The sequence below is a fragment of the Glycine max genome, chromosome 9 (genome assembly GCF_000004515.6).
Source record: "Glycine max cultivar Williams 82 chromosome 9, Glycine_max_v4.0, whole genome shotgun sequence".
Lineage (NCBI taxonomy): Eukaryota > Viridiplantae > Streptophyta > Magnoliopsida > Fabales > Fabaceae > Glycine > Glycine max.
Genome location: NC_038245.2, coordinates 42,168,690 through 42,191,573, shown reverse-complemented (window position 1 = coordinate 42,191,573; position 22,884 = coordinate 42,168,690). Strand labels below are relative to the sequence as shown.

Sequence of the window (22,884 nt, the reverse complement as noted above, 5' to 3'; positions counted from 1 at the left end):
TTGACAAACCATTTCCGTTAGTTTCTAGCTTTTTTTCCAATTGAAAAGCTTACTTGATTATTTGATAAACAAATTTTTAAAAATAATTTTTAATGTTTTTGAATAGTTTTTTTAGTATTTTTTGAAAACAAGCTTCTAACTTTTAACTTTTTTATATTTTATTCATTTTTTATCCTTAAAATATTTATTCAATTTACTTATTATTCTTTTTAAATATGTCATTTTATATTTTTTCAACTACTTCAACAATTAATTTTATCAAACACTTATGATTTAATAAACTAACTTAAAAGTTTTCCACCACTAATTTTTTTTTCAATTAATTTTATCGAACATATATAGTCTAAATAGTTTTCAAAAAATTTGTTTATTAAATAATCAAACAAACTTTTTAGTTAAAAAAAAAGTTAAAAACTAGTTAAAATATCTTACCAAACATAATTACAATGCATTAAAAATCATAGTTGCTTTTATTTATACTAACCGTACATGAAAATTAGATTCCTGAAAAAAATACGTATATGTGAGACAAAATAGTTGAAGTGGGGGAATAAAAGGAGTTAATGTAAAAGAGTTGTGTGGAGAAGAATAGTTTACCGTGAAAGGCAGAGCAATTGGGAGGGGAAAGTGCATTGAAGCTTAGCTTAAGCTTACGGCGGGAGAAATAAAAGAAAGGAAGCAAAAAAGCTAAGCAAAACCACCGAAAAGCAACATCGCCACCTATATGTCGCTGTCTCACAACAAGTCTAAGTGTGTCTCTGAGAGAGAGAGACATCTTTATCATCATTTTTAAACACACCAACAACACATGTTGCACCACCAACCATTCTCTCTCTCTCTCTCTCTGTGTTTTCTTGTTTTTATTGTGTCTCTCAATGAGAGATTGTAATGGAAAAGGATCATCAAAGTCTGTCCAAGGAACATAGTGACTCTTCAGTGTGTTGTTGGCTTATAGGAGTAGTACTTATTCATCATCTAACTCCTTCAATTCTCTTCTCCAATGATTAACTCCTTCTTCAATTCTCTTCTCCAATGATTTTGATCTTCAGGTACATATATATTGCTCATCACATTTTTTTTTCCATTTGTTTCATTCTTCAACTTATTGATTCTCATTTATCGATATCAACCCCATTTGATGCTTCCAAATTAATTAACGATTCCATTAATTTTTGCAGTTTTTTTTTGCCTTTGAAATATGAATTGTTACGTAGTTTCATTCTTAGCATATATTCTATTACTATATGATCATGTTTTGATAGGGATATTTATTTGCTTTTGTTTTTCTCTTTAATTAATATTCTTCGATGATCAGTATTTATGCTGTTTGTGTGTTCATTGAATCTTTACCATTCTGATGAATGATTACTTTATTATAAGTATTATAAATTATAGATTATATAGTTTTAATATATACACACATACGTGTATGGATTATGAAACTGATGAACACATGAGTGTGATCGATTTCTTGTTTGCCGAGAAAATCACAAAGGGAAATAAACGAAAAATTGGACGCTTACTTCGAGGTAAAGAATAACGAATATCACTCCAATTGTTCTGTTCTGATTGATACTAACTTTGAAAAATTCAGCAAAAAAAAAAACTTTGAAAAATCTCTCATAGAAAAGTATATATATCGGTATTTTCTTTATTTTGTTTTTTTATTATTTTAAAATTGACAAGTGTGATCAATTAAATTATTTATAGTTTAAAAATGTTGTTGGTGAAATTAGTTATTAAATTTTCAACTTATAAATAATATGGTTAACAGTTGTTAAACTCATTTTTTTATACGAAAAAGTAATTTTACACTTTTCTCTTTCTCTTATTTTTTTTCTCTCCATAAACATCTCTTTAGCACTGCGAAGGGAAATCCAATATCACGATAGTTACAGCAAATGACGTGAAAAGTTCTTTCACTTTCTTCTAACAAATAAAAATTAAAAGGAAAAAAAAATATGTTAAACTGTAGCCAGTGAAGAAGGTGGAGGTCAAAATAACAATCTAAAGAATTTTTTTTTCGAACTTAAAAAAAAAAAACAATGCTTTCGTGAAACATACCGTTTTCCACTTGAAGAAAAAGGTGGAGGTTTCGAATTCAATGTACCACAGGTAAGACTTTAAACCACCAAGGAATGTTCTATTGAATATCTTAGTTCTTACAAATTGATATAAATTTTTGGTTGATTAAAGTTATTAGAGTAGGAGAGAGGAACATACACAAGAGGGAATTTTAAATGTTAATAATATGGTAGGCATACCAAAATAATTGGGGTTTAGCATTTTTGTCTATGATGATAGGTAAGATAATACTTGACCAAAAAAGAATCTACGACTACTAGGACCAACTAAACTAACTATTATTATTCTCATGGTTACGTAAAGATAAAGTGATCCAAAGAAGGCTAATTGTTGGTTCTTATTTAAATGTTTTGTTTCATTCGAGGCCTAGATGAATGTGACGAATTTTGAATGCTAATGGCGAGACTTTTGATGCATTACAGTGCAGAGGAGAAGAATAGAAGAAGATCTTGATTAGGGTTGTGGAGCCCATTTATTGTCTGTGATCCATTCATGCACTGTGGAACATTGATTTTTTGAAGAGTAGATGCCTAGATGGAGACTGGTGAAAACAACAGTACTAGTAGTAGTAACCAAAGTTGTGCAGTGATGAAGGATTCTAAATGGTACACTCAATTCAGAAATGTATCCAATCCTTGGATGGCAAGATATGTGTATGGCTTGATTTTCCTAGTGGCCAATCTGTTGGCATGGGCTGCCCGTGACGAACTTTCTAGTCTTAGTGCTTTAACAGAAATGAAGGGTAAGATTGCTTTAATCCTTTATGAACTTTCACATCCCATCACCATAACATTTAGGTTTCTGCTTCTACTTTCAAATTTGACCATGTCAATGCCTTAAGTATGATAACAAGATTTTAAATTGTGGTCGCGATTGCAGTTTCCTCTGAATCCTTAATATTGTGGAAACGACAACAATTGCTGTCATGATGATTCTAAAAACTTTGACCTTGTGACTGAAATTGCTATCACAGATCATTTTTAAAACCTTGGGCTCTTATATGCATATAGGGTGTTGCATTTTCATGCAATAGAATACTAACAATTTTTTTTACAATGAAAGTATCGAATTTTGAATCTAAAACCCCATCCAAATTATGTGAACCCTCCACCCCTATTCTATTGTTGGCTGAAATTTATTTAAGGCGCATTAAATTAGTTTTCAGTTAAAGAGTTTCAATAAATTTCAACGTGCCTTAAAAACAGTACCACAGTAAGTACATTATTAACATTTCTAGCATAATACTATTCTTGTGTTGCCAATAGCTTCAATTCTAACGTATATTGAACCCGCAGGGTTAAAGGGATGCAAGGTTGGAAAAAACTGTTTGGGTGCAGATGGTGTTCTGCGTGTGAGCATGGGTTGCTTTGTATCCTTTTCAAAATTAAATATTTATATATGCATGAAATCTGGTTGTCAAAGCCTCTGTACAATAAGGCTTATTAAAAAAGAAAAAGAAAGACCATTATATGAATCATTAATCAAAATATATATTCAGTTTTCAACCTTAATTCTTGATCAGTTATTTTATATGATAATGTTTTGGTCGACTGCTGGCACTTCTAAATTGAAGGAAGGCAGAGATGAATGGCACTCTGGATGGTGGTTAGTGAAGATTGTTGTCTTGGTCCTTGTGACAATATTCCCATTTTTACTTCCTTCTGAGTTGATTGATCTCTATGGTGGGTAAATTGGGTCTCTGAAAAAGACTCCAAGTATTAATGCTTCCTCTTTGATAGTACAGAAAATGTTGCTTACATATAACCAAGTGCTCTTAGGACATTGATTAAGAAACTAAAAGCAGAAATTATTTTATTGGGATACCTAAAATTATATTGCTTATAACTTTTTTTTAAGTTCTCATATGATTTTCACATAAAACATTTTTTTTAGTTCCTAATCGAATATCGTAAGGATATCGTAAGGATATTGATTAGCAAAGAACCATAATTATTACCTTGTTATTCCTCTAACACATTTATTTATTTATTTATTTGCAGGACAGATTGCACATTTTGGTGCTGGGTATGTGTTTTTGCATCTCCACTAAATGATTTCAGCATATCTTTGTTTTAAACTGATCTATGAGTGTTTTAATTTTCTCTGTATCTTTTACAGGGTTTTCCTCCTAATTCAACTAATAAGCATAATCAGCTTCATTAACTGGTTGACTGATTGTTTTGGCTCTGAAAAATATGCAGAAAGATGGTATGAATTTTTTAATTAAATTAATTATGCATATTTTTAGTTCATTTTTTAAATTCAATTTTCTAAACACCTGTATATTAAACAAAAAATAGTACTTCCTTTTATGTTTACATTATTAATATTCAATTTTTGTGCAGCCAAATCCAGGTGATGTTATTTGCAACTATTTCATATTTTATCTGCTTGGTGGGGATCATTTTGATGTACATTTGGTATGCGCCACAACCATCTTGCCTCCTCAACATTTTCTTCATCACTTGGACCCTAGTGCTTCTCCAACTCATGACAAGCGTATCTCTTCACCCAAAAGTAAGTACTGTTAATTTGTTGGCTTTTGCATGCTCACCTTACTTTATCTTCCATCATAACTTTATGTGGAATTAATGTCTCTTCATAGGTGAATGCTGGCATTTTAAGTCCAGGGTTGATGGGGCTCTATGTTGTCTTCCTTTGCTGGTGTGCAATTAGAAGGTAGGGCCACCAATCTTGTCTTTACTTTTGGACTTATATTGATAACTTATTTGATATAGCTGTCTAATGTTTAGAGAATTTTCTTTTCAACATAAGAAACTTGGATGTAAAATCAAACCATTTTTTTTAAAAAAAAAACATTGTCCATTTATTGCTTTTGTTATCCTTCTAACTTAATATTGTTTTCATTTCCTTGAATTTGAGCTTTAGAACTTATTTGTGTATGCAGTGAACCTGAGGGAGCTGAATGCATCAGGAAGTCAGAATCTGCAAACAAAACAGACTGGCAAAGCATCATTGTAATATTTATTATTTCATGTTCAAATGAAATTTGGACTTAATGTTTGAATTGTTCTTAAACATGATAATTGTGAATCTACAAATATTTATGTTGATCATGTATTTTAGCATCTTGTCGCTTGTTAGTAGTTTTCCCTGCTATTAATATGCAAAAGAGAAAAGGATGCTATTCCCAGAAAATATAATTATTTCATTATCATGAAAACTAATATGCAAGTTTTAAGATTTGATTTTTTTTTTCTTTTCAATTTGGATCTTCTCATGTTAAAAAGAACATTGTTATGAAAAAAAATAAAAAGGCGCAATAAAGAAATTAGTGAGAGGATCCAAATCTTTTTCTTTTTCTTTTGGCTTTTGTTCTCATCAAACATTCTTTATTATTGGCTGACATTTGACAATGACTGTTGGCAGAGCTTTGTTGTTGCAATACTAGCACTTGTTGTTGCAACATTTTCTACCGGCATAGATTCCAAATGCTTTCAGGTTAGTTACAAGATCTAAATTGAACTTAATTGAATTTTAATATCAGGTTCTCCAATGCATATCTAACAAATCCTTACAGTTCAGGAAGAGTGATCCACCAGCAGAAGATGATGTTCCATATGGTTATGGTTTCTTCCACTTCGTTTTTGCCACAGGAGCAATGTACTTTGCAATGCTATTGATCGGATGGAATAGTCATCATTCTATGAGAAAGTATGATCCCATCTTGCACTTGGTTCATAACATGTTATGCTCATCTTGTTTAGATATCTTGTTTTGCTTTGTCACCCAAAATAAAGGACATATTTCATTTCTAGTTATTAATTTCCAAACTATCATATATAAATCTAGATGCCACCTAATTCAATTAAAGTGGTACATCATGAAGTTTGAGAAGTTATCCTTTGTGTGACATAATATCATTCTGGATCTGATGAGCACTTTATTATTATACTAAAATAGTTGTCAGCAATGTCCTGTCCAAAAAATTTGCCTAGTTGCTCACTTATATTATATGTGCTAGTAGCAAGTTTTTTTTGAGGTTGATTATGTCTTAAAAGACTTTAATTGAAGTCATAAATTATGTGAAAATAAGATGTATAATAACTATATTCTACTGCAGATGGACAATTGATGTGGGATGGACCAGTGCATGGGTCAGAATAGTAAATGAATGGTTGGCAGTTTGTGTCTACTGTAAGTTAATTACTGTATTTTCCTACCCCTTAAACTAGGCTTAGCATGAAGATTTGAATTTTATCTAAAGCTTCATGAGAAAAGAGGAACTTCACAAATCACTTTTTAAAACATTCTTTGTTATTGGGTGAAATACATATGGGAACCATTGAATTGGGAATGAGATCTATTAAATTGAAGTGTGTGACTCACATTATTATTGAGATGAACACAAATATCACACAATAACAAAGAATGTGTACTGCTAGTTTGAAAATTTTAAACTGAGAGAGTAGTGACTCTTAATACAACACGTTGTGTGTAAATTTATTGAACAAAGGAAACATTTGTGTTTTCACAGTATGGATGCTGGTAGCTCCAATCATATGGAAGAGTAGACATGCTGATTCTACATGAGAACTTCCCTGTTATCTCTATTCTGGTTTGAAATTGTGAGGATTAAGATCTTAAAATGCCACATATATTTGCTGCACATGTAGTGGACTCCTCCAGATACTGCTCTTAGGAAAAAGGAATCAACACCCTGCAAATTTGATGTCAGAAGCAATGGTTCTGCCAAAAATGCACATAAGCTGTTGGGTTTGTTACTTGAAGCTACACAGTACCTGTTCATTTATCCCTGATCACTGAAGGAGTATAAAGTAACTTAACAACCATTTAGAGGATGCTCATCAGAAAGTTCATTCATGATTTGTCAATTTATCAGAGTAATTTTGTTGTGAGTGAATCATCATATGTTCAACATAAGGTAAGCAGTGTATTACCATTTGTCAGTGACAAATAATATAGAAGTCACAATCAATGAAACACCGAGTCTGAGTTCATTGTTTTTTCTAATATATTTATTTGTACCATGTTCGATCCGTGCTTTGATTTTTTTTTACATAATTTATTGTTAAAGTAATCATTTATGAAGTATACTTTAAAGTATCTTTTGGATTAAAATGGTGCCTAGATTTGCAAAATAAGCGACTTAATTAATTTCTTGTTGCGATTTCTTGAAAAACCAATTTCAATAACATCTTTGGCAGAAATAACGCGATTATCTCTAAAGTAAACAAGGGTATTCCTCTTTTAATATTTTGTCAGGTGAAATCATAATATGTTTAATAAATATTAATAAACTTGTACTCGTCCACTTTATAGGCAAGTTCAGTTTCGAAAAGTCTCGTTTTTTTTTTAAAAGAAAACATAAGATCAAATGATTTTAATCCATCAATTTTAATGATTTTACCTTCACTTTTTTCTTTCTTACAAAATAGTTCTATAATTTTTTTCTCTCATACAGTTTATCTTTTAGTCCTCTATTTAATATCATTTTTAAGTGTACGTGATTTGTTATGCGGAGATTATAAATTCCACGTGGTGTATTTGTTTAGGTCCATGGTGTACTTATGACGTAAACCTTACAATATCATGTGAAAAATAACGTGCACCCCATTCACTTACATTGTCTGGTATAAGAAGTTGATATCATTTGCCCTTGTGGTAGTCCTTGCAACTTTATGGCTAGATCCAACACCGGCCACGTTTATTTGGTCCAAACACTAGCAACTTGAACTACATGTCAAACCCATCTACATCCACCTTCTCGACCTGATTATAAACGTGATTGTGTAGGTAAAGGACCATGGTTGGTGGAAATTGAGGTAGCTTTTGCATTTGAGGTGGGTTAAAGAAGATAGGCAGTAACAGTGATAATTCATCCGAGAGTGACACCCTAAAAAAGCGAGACCTAGAAAGAACGTGAAAAACTTGAGTGTGTGCAGATTCGGAGAGATTGGATTTCAGATAATCAACAAATGGTGGGTGGTGTGGAGAGAGAAAAGGAGGAAATGAGACAATGTGAGATCTTTCTAGTCATGCCATATGTTAACTTTACAAGACCATTAAGTCCACACAATGAATGCACAGCGTTTGTATTTATATTTTAAGGAGGGCAATTAAAAATATACACATCGTTATCTTACAACCCACTTCCACCGGCTAACAGCATGACTGATTGGTTGGCAGATTCTGCTCATAATGCTTCGTTGGGAGTGAATGCCTGGGCTTCTCCCCCTGCGGGTTGTTCGTTAAACGATACTGTTATTGAATGATGTTATGGGGGATCTTCGACCCTCACTGTGTTAGGGCAGTTGTATAGTTTTGTTTTTTGGCCTCTGGCCCTCCCCATTACAAAACAAATAAGATGATTTCATTTCATGTACTATCCATAAAAAAGAAAATCCTTACCAAAATTGCAAGATTACAAAATCATATAATATTGTAAAACCAAAAAAAATAAAAATAACACAAGTAGGGGGCACCAAACTAGCAAACACCACCAACCAATCTATACTACAAATTACAAATGAACAACACATGGATGCACCCACAAAAAAGAAAGAAAAAATTATGTCTCCTCGAATGGTTCTCTGCACCCCTTTCATTCATCCGTTCCTCATCTCACTGTTTTCCCCTCTTCCAAGAAGGTGGATTTTGTCTTCACCATTCATATAGAAATAACAATTTACACGGCCAAATGCAAATATTTGACTTCAATCCAGGGATTACCACAAACCTCTCATTATGCGTAAGTGTATCAATCTGACAAACAACAGAAAGCGAAGCTGAAACTTGCACATATTTGTACAAGGAGCAACAAGTTGATGCTTGACTTTACAATTTCAGGTGGACAATTCTTCACATTATCCGAATGGGTTCCCTCCTGTAGGAAATGAGTTAGAGGTGGGAGTGTTTGATAACCTACCGATCAGCTGCTGATTTGGATTTGACAAGCCAAAAACAGCTCCTTGGTTACCAAAATTCCCAACTTCTTGCCTACGCATTCAGTTAAAATCATTGAGTAGCAATTCAAGTAATGGTGAACAACAAATAATCATATAGATGTTAACCATAAAACTGCAATAAATTTCCCCTTGAACAAGTCACTTCAAAAACTAGGAAAAAAAAAATCTCAGTTCTCATTGATAGCACCTAACGTTATAACATATAGTCATCTACCCACATAAGAAACAGTGATGATAAAATGTTTTAGATGCATGATTTGGTACATATAAAGGAATGAACCCAAAATGAGTTTCCAAGAGCTAGTATACAACCAAACCCAATATAGCCTGCAAGACATGTTATCGTGATTAAAGAATAGTTTACCTTGGCATTGGCATGTTAGTCGGAATTTGTTGCTCCATATATGCCCCTGAGATTTTCACTTGATTCAGAATACAGATAAAAAAGTAAACTGACCTTAGGCATAGAACAATTAATTAAAGAATCGTAAAACGATAAACATACTCGGTCCCAATGCAGTTGCATGCATTTGTGCTTGTGCAGGCAGAAATGATGATGCTGGGGGAGGAGTCCAGCCATGTGTTGGATTACCCATGCTTGAAGGGTGCACTGCACCAGCAGGTGGTACACTAGGCAGGGCACCTTGCAAGGATGACATGGAAGGAAACTGTATTCAAGGAAAACCAACCAGAAAATCATCAACCAGGATTTTTTTTAAGAAAATTTTCCTGAACAAAAGCATAAAGGAATTCTAAAATTTGAAATAACAAATGAATTAATATGCTACAAAGTTAGTACAACGCATTTCAGTGTCTTTTTGATGTGAAGAGGTCATACAGAAAACAAAGATAGCAATTTTCATTCTTATATATAGTTCTGCTAAAGGCAAGATGTAAACTTCAGAGAGCAACATACAGTAACCAATGATGAAAAAAAATATTTTGGACTCAATAATGGTCAAAATCCAAACCATCATTTATCCAATAGGATGCACCATAGAAAAGTAAAATCATTAATTACCAAAATTAAATGTGGTTTTAAACTTTTAATACAATATTTATGCATTACACCCCAAATAGCACACAAAAATATTTTAAATGAATGAATGAAAATCACATACAGTTGGGGCTTGATTTGCAGTTGGTTCACTGCTGACATCAAACGGATTTGTTGACTTTGATGGCTGTGGAAAACTTGGCACAGGCTGCAACGTGGGCAAACACTTATATGAGAGAAATGCTCACACTAATGCATTAGCCACAGATTGAGCACGTGTTTGGTTTGATTATTTTTGGGAAAAATAGCCTTTAAAAGAAAAGGAAAAAGGTCTTTAAGAGTAAGATGTTGATTGTATGCTGTTTTGAACAAAAAGCAAACTAATCCAAACACACTAGGATAATCTGGTAAGCTAATTATTCTGGATTTTAATAGTACTACCACATTATTGTATTGCATTGAGATACCCATGCCATGGGGAACACCCATTTGCCAACCTAGGACTGGAGCAGGGAAGGAAGAATATTTTACAGTGAACAGATCCTGCATTAACCACAACTAACGGTAAGACAACAAATATACACATGCAAGTGTGCACACAATTTAGATGGTTGTGAAATAAAATAAGGACTAAAAAATACCTCGGGAAGTTCTTTCCTTCCACTTGCTCTAACTTCTGCAACAGGAGGTTGTGAAACAACACCGGATATAGTCTCATTGGCAGGCTTTGAGGCATGAGGGTATGTATGTGGCATTGGTGTGCTTGGATGCCCTTGCACTGTGGGTGCAGAAGGTACATTCCATGGCTGCAAGATATTTCCAGGAAAGAGTGAAAACAAATACTAATCTGAAATTGACAGACTAACATTCGAAATGACTGCCAAACCTGATTATTTGCTGTTCCACCTAATGGTGGTATAAATTGTTGTGTACTAGACTGACTAACAGCAACAGGGAAAAATGGTTGCTGCTGTTGCAAATTGGCCCACTGTCCTGCATTATTAAGAGGTGACACTGATGTCAATCCAGGAGACGGTACTGAAGCATTGCTGGGTGGGAAAGCTGAGAAACCGCTAACACTTGCAGCTCCAGAAGTAGAAGTAAGAGATGATGCTGGAATAGGTCCTGCAGTAAAACAGATGAGTTGTCAGTTCTTGGTAATGATATCACAGTGCCTTAGGAATAGCTGCTGTGACAATTAGATCACCTTGGACTCCAGAAACTTGAGCAGGTAAAGATGCTGGCACAGACAATTGGGACAACATTGATTCAAGTGGACTTAAATTTGAGGAGCTTGGAGTTGCTTTTGTTGCAGGAGCAACATCAAAAGAGGCCCAATTGTCATTACTAGAGTTTGCTGGCTGCACAACAGGTTGAAGCACAGTAGTTTGTTGGGCTTGAGGAATTGATGGAGCTACTGGAGGTTCAGGATCAGCATCAAAATCAATAAGGCTCTTAGTAGTCTCAAGCTTTACATCTAATGGGTTTTCATTGCCAGAAGCCAAGCTACTGGAAGATGCAGTTCTCTGAAATTATAAACAGTCAGTTGTCATAAAAATCAAGTTTGGCTACCCTACTAAACTACAGTGTCCAAGCAGGTTAAGGGAAAGAGATGTCAAAACAATTCATGCTAAAAAAAAAGACAGTAAACACTGGGACAGATCTTGCAGAATATTAACTATGAACTCTAATGAACATTTAGTGTTCATGCTATTGTTGATTGACTAGATTCCTATTGTTCATCAGATGCTTGAATAAAATCTTCAAGTATACAATGATAACAAATTCACCAGCAAAACAGTACGTTAAAACAAAAAAAAAACATTTTTAAGGAAATAACAGAAAAATATCAGCTTTGACTGACAAAACAGTGAATTTGTTATGGCATAGAAACAATGATAAACAGATCACAGATAAACACTGAAGAAACTCCACAGCAAAGGCAGGTCATGTAGCATCCAGCGTCAGGATTCAGAACCTAGGTGGTAGAACCAAATGGACCATCATTAATAATTTCACCTGTGTTGGTGCTGACCTATCAGCAGGTCTTCCACTGTTTGTTTTGGGTGGTTCACTTATCCGAAGAGGCACTACATTTTCTCCCAAAATATCTCTAACAGGTCGGACCACAGGTGGGCTTGAAGTATCCACATCTTTGGCTCGCTCAGGAGATTGGCTTTCCAACTTATAATCTCCATCTGATAATCTACGTTCTTCACGGCGCCAATCATTAATTATTGGAGGACGACCAGGACTTCTCTTATGATCACCATATTGCCTACTGTCTTTATCATATTCAGGACTTCTTCCACCTGGACTAGATCTGTCACTATAACGACGTTCATATGTGTCCTCATAATGAGGACTTATAGATCCTCCTTGATAAAAATCATCTTTGTCACCCTGTAAAACATGCAACATATGAGAAGAGACAAGAGTGTTAGATTTAGCTGTGATATATTCAAGCAACTCTAAAGAAAAACAATAGTGTGAAAAATGAAATTGAAATTGTAACAAACTGAAATATAAACTTAAAGATGGTGAATCTAAAAGGGGACAAGAGATATCTTACCGGCTTGCCTCTTTGTGGTTTGTCGTTGGTCTTGTCTCCAGTGAATCTTCTATCCACATAAACATGTTTAATAAAGTTTCGGAGCCTGTCAACATTACTGGCACCAACCATGCTAATAAGAATAAATGAATGATGGATCCTGCAGTTGTACATAAAAACATATAAACAAGTAGTTACCTGCTATCAGGGAAAGAATGACGTAGTGCATCCCATTCTTTAAAATAAATTTCTTTTGCACGCTTCAAGTATTAGAAAAAGCAGAAATCAACTTAAGAAACATATGATATCAGGCCAACTGGAAAGATATCTAGCATGAGTTTTAGCATAAACCGGCATCTATACCTGATTCCCTCCTTCTTGAAGGGCACTAACTTCTTGTGAAGTAAACTTAGCCATTGAAACTGATTTTACTCGATGAGTGAATTCCCGGCTATAAATCAACACAAAAAACAGTTGACTTTCATAGAAAAGTGGACACTAGAAATAAAAAGTTATTATTTTATCTCTAGTACAGCACAATATATTTTAAACAAATGCAGTTTATGCACACAAGGCATATGAGAGCATGCACATTATTAGTGTTACGTGAGATTTATTCCCTGCCAAAGGAAAATCAGATTTTTGTAGGCATATAATTTTATGAAATCCAACCCATTACAAACAGCAGTCCAACATATACACAAAGTACACAGTTAACAGTAAAAAGACAATTGAGTAGAATTTTATGAGCAAAACATTCGGCAAAGCATTTAAACAAAAGCAAATGGGAAAACACAGTCCACTAAAATTGGCAGTATTGATCAGCAAAGCAAGCCATCATGAACCATAAGAACATGTAATCAACTCAAAACCAGTGTACAAAAATCTTGTAAGGACTTACTGTATTCCACTGCAGTTCGTGCAAACAAACGTCCAGAAATTTATGCACACATATTGTGGCCCCTTCCAAAAGAGAAAAGAAAACAATTAATATAACAGACCAGTCACGATATCAAATGCAATAATTTCCTTGCTAGAATAAAGCAATCAAAATGCTCTAAAATTTCGTTAGCTATTATGTTAGGATATAAGGAGAAGGGAAAGTTAGTTAAGATTGTTAGACTATTGATGAGTTAGTTAGTTAGTTAGAGGGGTTTATTAGACATAAATAGAGGAAGAAGGATAGGAGAGAGGGAGATCTTATCATTTGTAGATTGAGCACTAGCTCTTTGTGAAGGGGAAACCCTTGGAGGAGAGTTTTTTTTCCTATTTTCTGTTCTTTTCTTACTAGTCAATAAAATTCTTTCTTTTATTTCTCATTTCAATTCTTGGTTCCTAACAAATTAGCGACACTTAAAAGTCCACAAAATGATTGGAAAAGAACTCGAGAAGAGACTCAAATTTATATCTTTGTTAAGGATCCTGTTTTTGCATGGAATCTAGGGAATGGCAGATAGGTGATGGGAACTGTTACCATCCTTGCAATTTTGTAGTCTACATGCTACAAACATGACATTAAATACAAATGAAAACAATGAACTGCCTGGCATTGAAATAAAGCCCATCTGCCACAGGCTATGGGTGAAGCAAAATCTGTAAGATCAAGGAAATTTATACTCTCAAATACCACACTGAACTTTTCTTAGAAATCTATTAAATATATTAAATGCTTGTTATTCAATCATATCAGTCCTAAAGCAAAGGATCAAACAATTTAGACACATCCTTAAATAACTTATAATTCAATTTTTGCAGTTAAAAAAAAACTTATAATTCAATTTTTGCAGTTAAAAAAAAACATATAATTCAATTTTATATGATCTATACACATTTCCCAACATGCACTAGAAATTTTAACCTTTCTCAGAGACCTTGAAAATTAGTAGATTTTTTTTTTAAAATACAATCCATTCCATTGAAACCCAAATCATTTAGTTACTGTTCATCACATGAAAATATTTTTTAACTCGTTTTTTATTCTGAAATACTCAGTTAATAATAGTTTCATTCCCAACGCAGCCTAATCCGGGTACTCCCGTTTGGATGTTTAGAAATAGTACTCTGTACTCATTGGAAATGGATTCAAATAACTATTTAAGCAAATTTGAAATATCTCAAACAACTAACTGTAAAAAGCTTATTGTTTCATCTCAATACTAACAACAAATTTTGCATTGCTTTTAACCAAAGATGGGAAATTAGGGTCTTCAAGCTATTTTCAATAATATCATCTGAACACAGGTCGATATGAGCAAGAATAAACTCATCAAGCAATTTTTAGTAAAACATCATCCAAACACAAAATAAATCCTCATTCAGAGTTTATGATGCCAAATAAGCACTTATAGCTAAAAAATCCCATTTACACAACTAATGTGAAGAGCCCAAAAATGATTTTTAGCACTCTTTTTTCATGAAGCTTCCTAAAATAAAATGAATATCATTAATACTATCTCAATAGGAACATTTCTCGTAGAGTGATGTAAAATAAGGAAAGGCAATAACAAGACAGTGTCTGTCATTAATCTTTAATGACGATGCTTTAATAACCACAAAGAGAAGCGTTCATTATTTGGTTTCCAATTACAAAACTGATAAGCCCGAGTGACTCAATGCTCAATACAGATACATGGGAGTGGGTCATTGCGGCAGTGTGGGGCGACAAAACGTCTAACGTGTTTCATTTTCTAATAGCGGATGAAGCGGCTGTGATCGTGCTTCTGGGGAAGTTTTGGGTCTGCATCACTGAAGTCCACGTGATGTAGTTCATTCTAGAGGTAGTCTGTTAACCAAATTAAATTTTTCAGTCATGGTACTTTTGTTTGCTATTCAAATACATTGTCGAAAGGGAAAGATCGAATTAGCTCTGGTTCAAGAAGCCTAGCCTTCTGTCTTCAGAATTCTACTGAACAAGGTTGATCCACTTTACTGTACTATAAGCAAGTCAAATTGGAAGCCTTTTCAGGTGCATAAACAAAAATGTGCCTTCCAATACAGAGGGGCTACTCTAGTGAGTCAAAGTCCTAGCTAAATAGGGAAGCATCAGAAGCATCTAAAGTAGAATAATCTGAATCCGTTGAATAGGAAGCCTTTGATCCACTTTCTGAGAGCACTGAATCATTCTATTCGAAAAAGGAGGAAAAAATGCCATAGCACCAGCACCTGAACGCCTACTCTTACTACTTCAGTTTAACACCTCTTATCTTAGGATTGGCTTGATTGTGGCGCGGAGCTTAAAAAATCTAATTTGATGTCCCTATTAACAGAGCTTACATTTTTAATCAAGTAAAGCCTCACTTTAAAAAATACTACACATCTAATCCCAAACTCCAATTTTCAACCATTTTACTCTTAAGATGAAAGACTCAGTGTTTCGCACTGGCATGCCATTAACAGGCAAAACCATATCATAGCGTTAGTGCCCGCCACCGCAACACAGTCCAGTAACCTTACATAAATAAATAACAATATGCTGACCAAAAAAAAAAAAAATAACAATAATCCATGGCAGTGCTACACTTCCACTGCTCACTTCTCACTTCTTCGATTTATTCTCACGCCGTTTAGCTTCTACTTTTTATTTCTACTCCACCGCCGAGTTAGTAGCAACTTACATTCACACGCTCAAAACAATCGAACCATAACAATGCATCATATCCACCCGTTTAACAACTTACCAGACTGTTGCAGTTAACGCATCTGCGATTATGTTGAAGCTTGAGAAGACCTCGAATCACGCGCTCGTTCTTCTCATCTTCCTTCATGGGACTCGCCATCTCCTCCGCTGCTTCAATTCTGCACTTCAAAAACATCACAACAATCAATAAACTAACAATTCAAAAGCAGAAAAAAGGAAACGAATGGGAACAAGTTCGAAATCATGCATCTAAAAATCCGAAGAAGAGAAAGGGAACAAATTGGTGATTTCTTAGGCAACAATTTTCCGCGGAAACGGAAAAGAACAGATCTGAGAATAAGAGTGATGTGCTTTTGAGAGATTGAAGAAAGTGAAGTTTGAAGTTAACTAAACCCTAAGGAGTTGAGGAACTGACCAGAGGAAAAGGTTGGAGACTTTGATTGAAGAGAAGAAAGAGGGATGAAGCAGTCAGGCACCACCGAAACAGAGAGAGAAAAGAGTCGCAGATTTCTTCGCTTCGTAATGCAATGACGGCTTTGTACAGCTAAGAGAGGTTTTAGCACCAAAATTCGGTGTCTTTAGTCGGTAAACAGTTACACCCTTCTCCATATACATTTTGCAGTACTTTTTATATTTCTTCAGAAAAAGCTCATGTTTATTATATAATATTTCAAATAAGAGAATAATCAAATGACATTATACTAATAATTATAATTATTATATTGTTTAATAATTTTATATAGCATGTAAATTATTATATCAAATTTTATATAAAATTATTTATGTCGTTATATATTATCTTAATTATTTATGTCAAATTTTATAAAAAAAATTATACATTAATAAGAAATAAACAAATTATTTTTATTATAGTATATTTTAAAAAGTATATATTATATCGATTCTAATATATATTAATGAAATGTTACACAATTTTTTATTAATATAAAATTTGATAGATATAATTTATATGAGAGGAATTTTTAATCTAATGATAAATTTTAAAATGAAATTATTCAATCAGAAATTATGGAATAATATAATTATTGATATAAGTTATATTGGTATTATTTAATTCATTCTCATTAAAATTTTATAAAAATTATTAACAAATATATAACATAATAATAGTTATAATTAAAAAATTGTTATAATGATCAACGGTTTGATTTTAATTTATTGTTGTTGCTCAAATTGAGCAAGATTATATCTTTGTTAAAGATAACTATAATTTGTTAAAGAAAAATTATAGAATTATCTCGTTATAAAATCATTTTAAAGAAAGAAGGATTGTACATTAATAATGTAAAAAGTTTTATAAAATCATCTGGTCATAATTATCATGTATGTTAGGTTTGTTGACTTTTATGTAATTCAAATAATAATTTGTGATTCGATCAATACATAAAAATTAAATTTTTATTTTAAATATGATTATTAAAATAATTATTATAAATGATTATTCAAGATTCAAAGGAGCTTAATTCTTCTTTACATGTTTTTTTTATTATTCTTCTTTTTTATTATTCTTCGATTATAGCTGAAGTTTTACCTAAATAATTTATATTGACATTTAATTGTAACTATAGGGATTATTGAATTGAAATTCAAATTTTGATTGACAAACTCTTTTTTTAGTGAATGATTGACAAATGCTAAAAACTCAAAAAAAAAAAAAAAGACAAACGCTAAAAGAACTATCTGTAAATTTTTTCTTTTATATTATTAATCAATCATAAATTAAATTAAAAAATTATATAATCATCTAAAAATTCATATTTAAAATGTTTTATAATTAATTGATAACAATTATTTATTTTCTTAGCAATATATGAAAATTAAAATCTTAATTAAAAACTCGTATATATTAAGTAGATTCTGATAAAATTTGATAATTAAATAAGTATGTTTTTTTTATTTAGGTATTAGTTTAGACCGTTTAGGATGTAATGGAATAAGATATGGCTTCTCTCTTTTTCCTTTTCCAACTTTTCTTGTACTGCTCATCTAAAACAACATTGTATAACAGTTATGTTAATATTTAATTGTGGATCTACTCCATGAAAATTATAAAAACTATGTAGGTTTGAAGGGACAGCAGAAAAATCAAGTTTAATGGAGCAGGAGGTATATTTTAGGAAAGATGAGAATGGAGTGATATGATTTCGATTAGGCATAAACAAAATGGGTATAACTATTAATTTAGTGGTCATACATGACGACTATCATTAATATGCATGACTTAACTTCTGAAAGCTCAAGATCATAGTTTGATTACATGATTTTGAATTTCTCTAAATCCAAACTAGACATGCTATGTAGACAATAAACATCTCATTCTCCGTCAAGGTCTTCTTCCTCCTCAACGCAAATGCCAGACTGGTCTAATTGCTTGGATTGAAAAACTAGTGACTTTACCTCTCAGTTCATCTTATTCAACTCAATTGCCATTTTTTCAATCAAATTAGAGGCAGTGCCCATTTAATCCACGCAAAAAAATAAAAATTATCTTTTATTAAAATGATCACCAATTGTAAAAAAATTCTAGTTGTAAAAAAAGAAAGTCACCACTTACTAGTGGTGGTTGCAATCCAACCCTACGTCAGATTAAAAAAAAAGGAAATGAAAAAGGAAAGAAAATTTTAAATTTTAAATTGAATAGAAAATGAAAGGAAAAAAAGTTTAAATTTTTGTCTCGTAAAATTAATTTTTTCTCTTATTTTTTTATCCAATCAAACAAAAAAAATAATATCGTGATTTGTTGTGTTTTCCTTTTTTCTATTTTTTTTTTCTTTTTACTTTTTCGTCTTTCAATCGGGCCATAAATGTAAATATAAGAAGGATAAAATTGATTTCAATAGAATATGAATGGTAATTAAACGCAAACTTAATGAGTATCCATAGGGCATTTTTGAAGACAGAGCATAGCACCATCCATTAAGGGCATTGCAGAAGCCATGATTGGGTTTGGTCATTTTTCTTTTTCTGGATGCAAAATAAAACCAACCCATATTAGAAATTTGAAAGAAAGAAAAAAAAACACAAAAGAGGGTATATATAGAAGAGGTGATATTACTCAATAAACTGTCGCCTAGGATGCGTATAGAATAAACTTGTCTGACATGCTACGACCAAAATCCTTCAATTTGTTGAACTTGTTCCTCCATTTTTCATAGTCTCATCCCTAATAATCACTCTGGTTTTTCTTTAAGAAAAGTATGAAAGGGTCGAGAATTGTTAAATTGTAAAGTCCATTTTAAAAACTTTTTAAGAATTTTTAAATTGAAATAAAAACATAAATACAATTACTCAAAATAATAGAAATAATGTGGTGTTATTAAAAAAAGTATCTTAATAAAAGAATTGTATCTTAATAAAAAAAATTGGTTAAGAAATTAAAAGAAAAAATATTTATTATGAAAAACATAAAAAAATTATAAACAATACAATTTTACGTATGTTAATAAAAAAAAATTCTTCTTTTAATTTTTCAACCAATATTCCAAGACATTGATTAGTATTTATTATTAAAAATGTATAAAAAATTATATAATCACCTTTAACAAGCGTCGAAAATTGTTTGGAGTGAGTTTCCTAATATCCGGATACATCAGCTTGGCCTAATCACAACAATGATTGGTTTAATTAATTAGTTGATGTTTTTAATTGGATTGGAAGTTCACATGGGATTATACACAACCATGTTTTGTTTTCGGGATATGAGATGTTTTACACTTTGCTCATCCGCAGTTAATTATAAAGATTACAAAACAAGGCTTCCAATAACACAAGAAAATTTGTTAAACCAAAATGGCAGAGCAGAACAAATTATATTATACTGTAATCCTAGATATTTTCATTTTTGATCCTACAATTGAGATTCGAGCTGCACACTTACTTATAGTTATATAAACAACTAGCATCAAGTTTGTTTAACTATGAAAATATATATTTTTTGTTTAAATTAGATGTATTGTACGTTGAGTAGAGAGATAAGCTATAAGACACACCAAAGATAAGTTAAGAATTTAAGTTAGATTGTGAGTCTTCTTAAATCTTTTATGACAATAAGGGACTCACTTAAAAAGAATTAAGAACTCAAATTGAATTAAGGATATTTTTTTTTCAATACATCGTAGATGCTTTTGATTGATCAAATCAACCACCAAGTTCTTTGCCCCTTGAATGATAGCATTATTTATGCATTTGGAAACTACCTCTAAAGTTATTAATTAATTCATAAATGAATCATCTTATAAACTCTTATATTAGTTTACACACGAGATTCCAAACTCAAGTAACTACTAGCTACAACCTACTACTTCAATATACTAGATTTAGACCCACAACACGAATACTTTTTTTAAACTTATTAAATTAAAATATTATATTAATATCAAATTGGTCAAATGTATTATAATAACATAAAAAAGGTTATCATGTACAGAGGTTAGATGGGTGACTAAATTTTTTGTAGCTTCATAGGTCTGATCCATGTAATAATATATGCTATGCCATGACATTTTTTAATATAACGCAAAATCTTTTTAAGTTACTAGCTAACACTAAAGTTAAATAGATGGAATGGTTAAAAATTAAAAACTTAATAGTTTTAAAGAATAAATTATTAATAAATAATTACATTTTGAAGATTAAATTGAAACTTGGTACACTTTTCAATTATGAAAAATGTTTTACTCGATATATTAAGCGACTGACTGGTAGCAACGTAGCAAACTATGGAGTATGAACCTCAGTCCATTCTGCTTCTGTTATACATATTGCATTAATTCCTCTAGCTATGTTTCTATCATTATAAAATTAAAGAAAAAGTATTTTATATAATTCTTTTACTGTAAAAAAGATAAAATTATAATAATATGAATAAGTGAAATAAAAATAATATAACTCTAAATTAAAGGTGTTTCATGCAAAATGCTATGAATACACTGCAACGTGTTTGGTCTTTATGAACTAACGCAGATGCAGTACAAGTGGCCTGCAATCACCTCTTAGCTGCTATTTCTTTTACAAGGCAAGCATATATTTTTTTACGATAGAGAATTTTGTTTGTGTTAGGTAAAATTATAACAGTTTTTCTTGAATATTTAGTGTATGTTGGATAGAGGGAAAAGAAAAGAGATAAAAGTAAAAAAAAAAAAAAAATTGAAAGTTTTGAATTAAAATAAAAAATAAAAGTGTGAATTTTACAAAATTTTACTATTTATTTCACTTTTTTTTATCATATTTCATGTCTACTAAATGAAACATTAATGTATGTGTATCAAGAACTCAAATTTTTAAGACTATTTTAATTAAATTAAAATAATCTTATATCAATTTATTTATGCATGTATTTGGTAACAGCGGTTACTGATGTGAAGTGACCATGAAGTGAACCCTACATTTGTCTAATCTGTTAGGTGTGTCTGAGCTTCATGTATAACCACTTAAAGAAACTCTCCCTCTTACTTTTTATTATCCATGCAGAAGCAAAACTCATGTGACTAACACATACCTGACACATTAGTTAGCCCTTAGCATTTGTTTTTCAAAATTCTCCTTCTGCTTCCATTGAAAGGTTCCACACTGTCACATGGACCAACCTGTAGATAAAAGAGCCTTTATTTAACGCAATTATTCAATGATTCAATAATTCGTAAACGCTTCTTATAAATCATGGCGTCCAATAATGGCTGCACCTCCTGTCCCATCTTGCGCCATCATATATTCAAGGTGAAGACAAACATGTCCACAGCGTCTCATTCAGGTCTTAATAGGTCTCAATTACTTATTCGATCATTTGTACCGGCCCTTTGCCTTTTAGCCACCTAAAACTCAGTTTAAAATTGATGCACCGATCACCTTTTTTTTTTTTTTTTATTAAGTATCCGACATATTGGCACTACATGACATATTGCCACATTAATAATTATTAAGTATGTAAATTGTGATTTTCATCTCTTTAATTTTTTTAAATCCATGATTTTAGTTTATTTAATTTTTCAAATCCATAATTTTTGTTTCCTAAATTTTGATTATAACATTTGATTTTTATAGTTTTATAAATTAATGATTTTGATCCTCTTAATAGATTATTAACAAATAATTATGATTAATTGAGTTATTAAGATTAATTATAAATTAATTATTAAAAAATTAAATAAAATATTATTAATTTTAAATTTTCACATCACTGTGGTTCTTTGCTCCTGCCCAAATACCTCTTCTATTTTCACGTCACACACGACTCCACAGCACGAACATCACACTAAAATTAATAGTCTTTTATTAGTTTTTTAATGACTAATAATTTTTATTTAATTATAATTAATTTAATTATCTCTAATAATCAAAATTATTAGTTAATATATCAAAATCGCAAATTTATAAAACTAGGAAACCAAATGTTACAATTAAAAATCAAAGAGACCAATATATGAATTTGAAAAATTAGGGGACCAATATTACAATTCAACCTATTTTTTTAGTAAGAGTTATTATAATTTTAATTTTTAAATAATTTAACTATACATGATTCTTTTATTTTTAGAGACCACATGTATATCCTTTATGAGAGATAATCTTGTTTGAATTAGATAAAATTATTATAAACAATAAAATTTTACATTTAATAAGATTCAAATTCAAAATCATTGATTAA

General features: G+C 31.6%; 2 protein-coding genes across 7 annotated transcripts; one reads left to right on the top strand and one right to left on the bottom strand.

The window, feature by feature from the left end:
* The first annotated feature begins 806 nt into the window (after nucleotides 1–806).
* On the top strand, nucleotides 807–7,097 carry LOC100788574 (serinc domain-containing protein). Its single transcript, NM_001253214.2, has 13 exons — nucleotides 807–1,049; nucleotides 2,508–2,827; nucleotides 3,381–3,454; nucleotides 3,608–3,767; nucleotides 4,086–4,110; nucleotides 4,204–4,293; nucleotides 4,431–4,602; nucleotides 4,691–4,764; nucleotides 4,994–5,063; nucleotides 5,476–5,547; nucleotides 5,627–5,760; nucleotides 6,170–6,243; nucleotides 6,584–7,097. Exons 2-13 carry the CDS (start codon nucleotides 2,620–2,622, stop codon nucleotides 6,637–6,639), a joined length of 1,209 nt encoding a protein of 402 aa, NP_001240143.1. The 5' UTR covers nucleotides 807–1,049; nucleotides 2,508–2,619; the 3' UTR covers nucleotides 6,640–7,097.
* Nucleotides 7,098–8,459: 1,362 nt separating this feature from the next.
* On the bottom strand, nucleotides 8,460–16,822 carry LOC100817254 (probable ADP-ribosylation factor GTPase-activating protein AGD14). Of its 6 annotated transcripts, none has more exons than XM_006587446.3 (15): nucleotides 16,636–16,822; nucleotides 16,261–16,378; nucleotides 13,485–13,546; nucleotides 12,947–13,034; nucleotides 12,782–12,843; nucleotides 12,605–12,701; nucleotides 12,052–12,435; nucleotides 11,240–11,558; nucleotides 10,919–11,157; nucleotides 10,674–10,838; nucleotides 10,474–10,575; nucleotides 10,157–10,240; nucleotides 9,541–9,703; nucleotides 9,400–9,445; nucleotides 8,460–9,066 (listed from the first exon to the last, which is right to left on the bottom strand). In XM_006587446.3, the coding sequence occupies exons 2-15, from the start codon at nucleotides 16,357–16,359 to the stop codon at nucleotides 8,934–8,936; spliced, it is 2,043 nt and encodes a 680-aa protein (XP_006587509.1). In that variant the 5' UTR covers nucleotides 16,360–16,378; nucleotides 16,636–16,822; the 3' UTR covers nucleotides 8,460–8,933. The 6 variants fall into 6 exon arrangements, with proteins under 6 accessions (XP_006587509.1, XP_006587510.1, XP_014617756.1 ...); XM_006587447.4 differs by having other exon boundaries at nucleotides 10,477–10,575; nucleotides 16,636–16,815; XM_014762270.3 differs by having other exon boundaries at nucleotides 16,261–16,383; nucleotides 16,636–16,814.
* Between the last annotated feature and the right edge of the window lie 6,062 nt (nucleotides 16,823–22,884).